This window comes from Toxorhynchites rutilus, chromosome 3, assembly GCF_029784135.1.
Source record: "Toxorhynchites rutilus septentrionalis strain SRP chromosome 3, ASM2978413v1, whole genome shotgun sequence".
In the NCBI taxonomy this organism is placed as follows: Eukaryota; Metazoa; Arthropoda; class Insecta; order Diptera; family Culicidae; genus Toxorhynchites; species Toxorhynchites rutilus.
This window is the reverse complement of record NC_073746.1, coordinates 158,514,097-158,521,641: the sequence shown is the minus strand read 5'-3', so window position 1 is coordinate 158,521,641 and position 7,545 is coordinate 158,514,097. Positions and strand designations below refer to the sequence as shown.

Genomic DNA, 7,545 nt, shown 5'->3' with positions numbered 1-7,545 from the left:
ATTATTTTTTTCCTAATTGTTCCATTTTTTTAAAATTCATAACATTAGACCGATTCAGATGATCGATATATCAAATTGAAGCCAATGAGTCGGTCTTCCCTAAAAAATATTATACTTGTGAAAACAACTGGATTTTGTTTTCGTGTATTGATTGTATTTGTTTTTTTTTTTATAGTTTACAAGGTTTCGGGACCAAGGGCGCTATATATTTCACTCCTTTTGGTTGAGCGAGAGATAAAATTTTTAGATTCCGATCTAGAGTACCTGTACACACCGCTACGCACAGTCGACTAAGGCCTACCTGCATGAGTTAACCATCTTGCGACGAAATGTCAGAAAAGGCACCAGAGTGAATAAAAACAGTATAGAAAGGAGAAAATAGATAAACAAAAGGCAAACGGATGAATTGAGTTGGATAGTTTTTGAAAGTGTATTGAAATTTACAGAGAAATCGTTAGAATTTCTAAAAGGAATTTATTGGTAATATTTTAAAAATTGTATAATTAAAGAATAATGTTGACCAATCGATGTTTTGATAGCCGCTGATAGCCAAATAACTGCTGGATCCTGAGAGACCTGAAAAAAAGAAAAATATTGTAAAATTAATAAAGAAACTGTAAAATGTAAGTAGAACCTGAAAAGAAAAGAAATGAGATTAATTAAATACATAAAATTTCAGTTTCAAGCTGCGAAACAAGAAAATTGCTGCTTTGAAAATTAGTTTGTTGTGACGACCCCGAACAAACTTGAAAATTTTACAATGGCAGAATTGACCCTTTCACCCGAAGCTGCCGAAAAGACGGGTTACAATTGTGCCGCTTGTGAGCGACCGGATCACGCAGAGAAGGATATGGTGTTTTGTGACCAATGTCAAAACTGGTATCATTTTGGATGTGCCGGTGTAACGAATGCGGTAAAGGACGATTCATCGTGGATATGCGGCAAGTGCATGAAAAATGCCGCTGGTAGTTCCGTGACGTCAGAGTTGGAGCAAGAATTGAAAAGGCTCGAGGAAGAAAAAAGAGTCCAACAGCTAGCTATGGAGAAGGAAAGAGTCCTGCATAAACGGCGCCTGGAGCTGCAGCAGGAAATGTTTCTGATGCGAAAAAAACTGGAACAGGAGAAACGCGAAATGGAGTTAGCCTTCGAAAAAGAGCAGTTGGAGAAGGAAATCGCTGAGGAAGAATCGTTCCAGAAGAAAAGTGAGCAGATGAGAAAGGAGATGCACGGTAAATTGAATAAGCTTAGACAGCAACGGAGCAAGGATTTCGATAGTGGTGTGAAAGAAAAAACGGAAGAAGCTGAAGGTTGTGAAGATGATTGCTCGAGTGACAAAGAAAAGCCGAAGCAGTCGGGACTGGAGAAAACAAAGCCAGGAAAAGCAGAAACCGAAAAAAAAAAGGTCGGAAAAAGGCAAACCTGGGAAAATGGATCTGGTCGAGACTGGCAACGGAGATTTTCGAGGAGCATATCAAAAATACTCCACTCCAAAAACATGTTTAGTTCCGTTGGTCACATCGCCATCATTGGAGGAAATTCCGCCTGTCGACGCGGAATCCGTAAAAGGTGATACACAGGAAAAGATCGAAAGTAAGAAGAACGACGCGGTTTCAAATGACGTGCGAGAAGCAAATGAGGACGATAGTGAATCCAGCGAATCAAATGAGGATCACGAATCGGTGACAGTACAAGCTGGTCAAAACAAGCAACAAAGATGTCGTCGAGGACCTACCAAAGCTCAGCTGTCCGCCAGGCAGTTCCTGTCGAAGAAGTTGCCGGTATTTTCCGGAAAGTTAGAGGACTGGCCGATGTTCATCTGCAGCTACGAAACATCTAGCGAGGCTTGTGGGTTTTCGAATGTCGAGAACCTGGCTCGACTACAAGAGTGCTTGAAGGGCCAAGCATTGGAAGCAGTTCGTAGTAGGCTCCTACTTCCAGACGCAGTTCCACAGATCATTGAGACTCTCCGGATGTTGTACGGTCGCCCGGAGCACCTTCTAAATATGCTATTGGTGAAGGTGAGAAAGGCTCTCCCACCGAGAGCAGATCGTTTGATAACGTTCATCAATTTCGGGATGATTGTCCAGCAGCTTGCAGATCACCTGGAAGCAACGAAGCTTACTTCTCATCTTCTGAATCCCATGCTGATTCAGGAGATTACCGAAAAGTTGCCCGCAAGTACACAACTTGAGTGGGTGCGGTATAGAAGGAGAGACCGTGTAGTCACGATTCGAACTTTAGCCAACTTTCTGTCCGAAATCGTGAAAGACGCCAGCGAGGTGACGTCATACTGTGAAGCACCTGTAGTTGTAGACCACGCCAATCGAAAGTCCAGAGGAAAGGATAAAGAGCACGAAGGTTTCCTCCATGCCCACTGTGGACAAGAAAACGCCAACAAAACTCAGGCGCCGAGGGTGAGAAAGCCATGTATGATTTGCGACCGTACTGATCACCGGGTAAGAAATTGTGTAGCCTTCCGGAACCTCTCCGTACCACATCGTTTGGAAGCGGTGCGTAAATGGAAGTTGTGCTCGATGTGTCTCAATGAGCATGGAAATGCCCGCTGTAAGCTGAATTTCCGCTGTAATGTCGGGACCTGTAGAGAGCCTCACCATCCTTTACTCCACGCGGCAGGCCCGGAATCGGGATCGAACTGCAACTTTCATTCGTTTCAACGCAAGCAATCGGTGATTTTTCGAATGATTCCGGTCACATTGCACTGGGGAAATCATACAGTGAACACAGTGGCTTTCCTGGACGAGGGGTCGTCCTACACATTGGTGGAGAAGTCGGTGGCTAGCGCTCTTAGGACGAATGGTGTAACGCAACCACTTCGTGTGACGTGGACGGCTGGAATGTCCCGATTGGAAAGGAACTCGCAGAAAGTAGAACTGTATATTTCGGCTCGAGGTTCAAGTCGCCGGTTCCACATAAAAGCAGCTCATACCGTGGATAACTTGAGGCTTCCCCAGTCGACGCTAGCCCTGACGGAAGTAGTCAAGCAGTATCCCCATCTTCAAGATCTATCCGTGGTGGATTTCCAACATACTGTTCCGCAAATTCTGATCGGACTGAAAGACGTTCACTTGTGTGCACCGTTAGAATCACGAATCGGGAAAGCGGAAGAGCCAATCGCTGTGCGGTCCAAGCTTGGTTGGACCATATTCGGACCTGTAAGCGGTGGTGTTGAGTCGAGCATCGTTGGTCATCATGCGTGCAGCAGTGTTTCGAACGAGGACCTCCACGATCTGTTGAAGAGCCACTACACGCTAGAAGAGTCTGGCATTTCGGTTGCGCTGCTACCGGAAAGCGAAGAGGATAGGAGAGCGAAAGATATCCTGACGCAAACGACGGTAAGAGTAGGTGATCGTTTTGAGACGGGGTTATTATGGAGATATGATAGTCCGTGCTTCCCCGACAGCTATCCTATGGCTGTGAAAAGGCTCAAGAGTTTAGAGAGACGTTTATTGAAGGACAATGAACTGTACGATAAAGTACGGTGCATGGTCTCGGAGTACCTAACCAAGGGCTATGCGCACAAAGCTTCAGAGTTGGAGCTAGCAGACACCAACCAGAGTAAGGTGTGGTATTTGCCATTGAACGTGGTTATTAATCCGAAGAAACCGGGTAAAGTCCGCCTTGTTTGGGACGCAGCTGCGGCTGTAGCTGGGGTGTCCCTGAATTCAAAACTCTTGAAGGGTCCCGATATGCTGACTGCTCTCCCAGCAGTTATTTGCAAGTTTCGAGAGAAAAAAGTGGGTTTTGGTGCAGACATCAAAGAGATGTATCATCAGTTGAAAATTCGAAAAGAAGATAAGCAAGCGCAGAGGTTCCTGTTCCGAGAGAATCCAGCCAGCGCTCCGGAGGTATTTATTATGGACGTTGCTACCTTTGGGGCGACCAGTTCACCTTGCTCCGCCCAGTTTGTGAAGAACATGAATGCAAAGGAGTTCGCAGGGCGGTTTCCAGAGGCAGCGAGAGCGATTCTAGAGAACCATTACGTCGATGATTATTTCGATAGCACGGAGACAGTCGAGGAAGCAGTGAAGCTGGCGAAGGAGGTAACGTTTGTTCATTCAAAGGGCGGCTTCGAGCTTCGAAATTGGGTCTCTAGTTCAGAGGTGTTCCTGCGAGAAATGGGGGAGACAAAAGAAAATCAATGTGTTCATTTTAATCAAGACAAGGAAACAGGGCAAGAAAGGGTCTTGGGAATAGTGTGGAATTCAGTAAGCGACGAGTTTACGTTCTCAGCAAGGTTACGTGAAGATTTGCTGCCGTACCTGATAGGAGAGAGGCGGCCCACGAAAAGGGGGGTCATGAGCTGCATCATGAGCTTGTTCGATCCCATTGGGTTTTTGGCTTCCTTCACTATTTATGGAAAAATGCTTATTCAAGATCTTTGGCGCAGTGGATGTGCCTGGGACCAGCAGATCAACGACGAGTGTAGCGAGAAATGGAATCGTTGGGTCGGTCGGCTTCCAGAAATCGAAAGAGTGCGGATCCCTCGTTATCACTTCACGGGAGGATTATCTGTGGACTACAGTACGTTGCAACTACACGTTCTTGTCGATGCTAGTGAGAATGCATATGGTGCTGTTGCATATTTCCGTGTCATGACTGCTTCTGGTCCTATTTGTTCGCTTGTGATGGCACGTTCCAAGGTTGCACCTTTGAAGCAGCTGTCAATTCCGCGCCTGGAACTACAGGCCGCGGTACTAGGTTCTAGATTGCTAAATTCCATCATCGATAACCATTCCGTAGAGGTGAAACAGCGGTTTATTTGGACAGATTCGAGGACAGTACTTTCTTGGATCCACTCGGATCAGCGACGCTACAAGCAATTCGTTGCTTTCCGAATTGGTGAAATCCTTAGTCTCACGAAGCTCGATGAATGGCGGTGGGTTTCCACTAGAAACAACATCGCTGACGACCTAACCAAATGGGATCGAGGACACAATCTAAATTCGAACGGTCCTTGGTTTCGGGGTCCACATTTCCTGTTCCATCAGGAAGATTCCTGGCCAGAACAGAAGCGCGTAACACCGAATGTGCCTGAAGAGATACGTGCCCACATACTGTTCCACGACATTTCACTGTCAGAACCTGTAATCGATCCGTTGCGTTTTTCAAGATGGAAGGTCTTAGTTCGAACGATAGCCTGCGTCTACCGGTTTGTTTCGAACTGCAAGCGAAAAAAGGAAGGATGGGCCATCGAAGGTGTACCAACGACCGATGCTCTCAAGAGAAAAGTAAAGGCAAAAATTGCATCTACGGTAGTTCCTTTGCAACGAGACGAATACCAAAAATCAGAAGCATATTTGTGGCGATTCGCACAAGCGGAAGCATACGGGGATGAGGTGAAAACTCTCCAGAAAAATCTTAAAGTGGGGAACGAGAAACAACGACAGCTGGAAAAATCGAGCAGTCTATACAGTCTGAGCCCATTCTTGGATGCACAGAACGTTCTTCGGATGGAAGGGAGAACCGCACAAGGTACGTTCTTACCGTTCGAACTACGTTTCCCAATTATACTCCCTAAAGGACATCCAGTTACCGTTAAACTTCTGGAACATTATCATCAGAGAGTGGCACACGGCAATCAAGAAACGGCGGTAAATGAAATACGACAAAGGTTTTGGATTCCCAATCTCCGAGCGGAACTCAAACGTATTTCAAGAGCTTGCATGCGATGCAAGGTGAGGAAATGTGAGCCAGGTCATCCGAGAATGGCTCCTCTTCCGATTTCGCGGATCTCGCCTGGATTGCAGCCGTTCAGCTACACAGGGGTGGATTATTGTGGTCCATTGACTGTCTCCGTCGGGCGCAGATCAGAGAAAAGGTGGATTTGTTTGTTCACGTGTTTGACGACGAGAGCTATTCACATTGAGGTTGCTCATAGTCTGACGACTCAATCGTGCCTGATGGCCATACGGCGATTCGTGAGCTACAGAGGAGGTCCTCTTGAATTCTTCTCAGATAATGGGACGAATTTCCATGGCGCCAGCAAAGAAATTGTTAAGCAGATGGAGATTAATTGTGAAGATGTGTTCACCGATTCGAGAACCAGATGGAATTTCAATCCGCCTTCCGCACCTCATATGGGTGGGGTGTGGGAGCGAATGGTGCGCTCCGTTAAGACGGCGTTGAAAGCGTTGGATGATGGCCGCCGAATGACGGACGAAGTACTCCTGACCGTGTTGGCAGAAGCGGTGGATTTAATCAATTCTCGGCCACTGACATACGCTGGCCTGGAACCTGATGCAAAGGAAGCGCTAACACCAAACCATTTTGTTCGCGGCGTAGGACTAATGAGTTCTGAGTCGTTTATCAGACCTACCAATGAAGCAGAGGCACTGCGGGACAGCTTCAAGCGGTCACAGTTTTTGGCTGATTGTTTGTGGAAACGATGGACTTCTGAGTATCTCCCGACGATCAATCATCGCAGCAAATGGCACTCTGAAATGCCTCCTATTGCAAAAGGTGATCTTGTGTATATTGCGGACGAGAATATCCGAAAGCATTGGGTTAGAGGGGTTGTAACCGAGGTATTCAGTGGTGCTGATGGTAGGATCAGACAGGCTTTGGTGAAAACAGCAAAGGGTGAGTTCAGGCGGCCGGTGGTGAAGCTTGCGGTGCTTGAAGTCCAGGGTCGTAAATCTACTGCGGCTGACGCTTTCGCACCAGAGTTACGGGGAGGGGCTATGTACACACCGCTACGCACAGTCGACTAAGGCCTACCTGCATGAGTTAACCATCTTGCGACGAAATGTCAGAAAAGGCACCAGAGTGAATAAAAACAGTATAGAAAGGAGAAAATAGATAAACAAAAGGCAAACGGATGAATTGAGTTGGATAGTTTTTGAAAGTGTATTGAAATTTACAGAGAAATCGTTAGAATTTCTAAAAGGAATTTATTGGTAATATTTTAAAAATTGTATAATTAAAGAATAATGTTGACCAATCGATGTTTTGATAGCCGCTGATAGCCAAATAACTGCTGGATCCTGAGAGACCTGAAAAAAAGAAAAATATTGTAAAATTAATAAAGAAACTGTAAAATGTAAGTAGAACCTGAAAAGAAAAGAAATGAGATTAATTAAATACATAAAATTTCAGTTTCAAGCTGCGAAACAAGAAAATTGCTGCTTTGAAAATTAGTTTGTTGTGACGACCCCGAACAGTACCAACATGCGATCCACAAATTATGGGAATAAATCCGTCTCTTTCGGACGCATTATAATGATCGCGCTGTCGTGGTCACAGAATCAGAGATTCTCAGAGAATTATGTAATCTTTTCTCTGACACTATCTCGTAGGCAGTATTTCGTTGTGCCGGTCGCCACTCAAGCCTCCTGAGTTCGGTTGCACTTTGTATACTCCGCGAAATAAAACTGACGAAAATATAGATTAGTTCAAAACGGTTTAAGATTTTTCTACAATTTCTCCGAATCCGCGTGCGCTTTCACCTTTTTTTGACGTAGAACTACGTCTTTCATTAAGGGTGCCAAATCAGAAAACAGGTCACGTTTTAATGAAATAAAGTTA

General features: G+C 45.4%; 1 protein-coding gene across 2 annotated transcripts; it reads left to right on the top strand.

Annotated features, from left to right (window-relative positions):
• Nucleotides 1-275: 275 nt before the first annotated feature.
• Nucleotides 276-7,173, top strand: LOC129779433 (uncharacterized). 2 transcript variants are annotated; one of them, XR_008743646.1, is made up of 2 exons: nucleotides 276-6,917; nucleotides 6,977-7,173. XR_008743646.1 is itself a non-coding variant. In XM_055786910.1 (2 exons), exon 2 carries the CDS (start codon nucleotides 1,317-1,319, stop codon nucleotides 6,729-6,731), a length of 5,415 nt encoding a protein of 1,804 aa, XP_055642885.1. In that variant the 5' UTR covers nucleotides 276-480; nucleotides 540-1,316; the 3' UTR covers nucleotides 6,732-7,173. The 2 variants fall into 2 exon arrangements, 1 of the variants encoding a protein (XP_055642885.1); XM_055786910.1 differs by having other exon boundaries at nucleotides 276-480; nucleotides 540-7,173.
• Nucleotides 7,174-7,545: the final 372 nt, after the last annotated feature.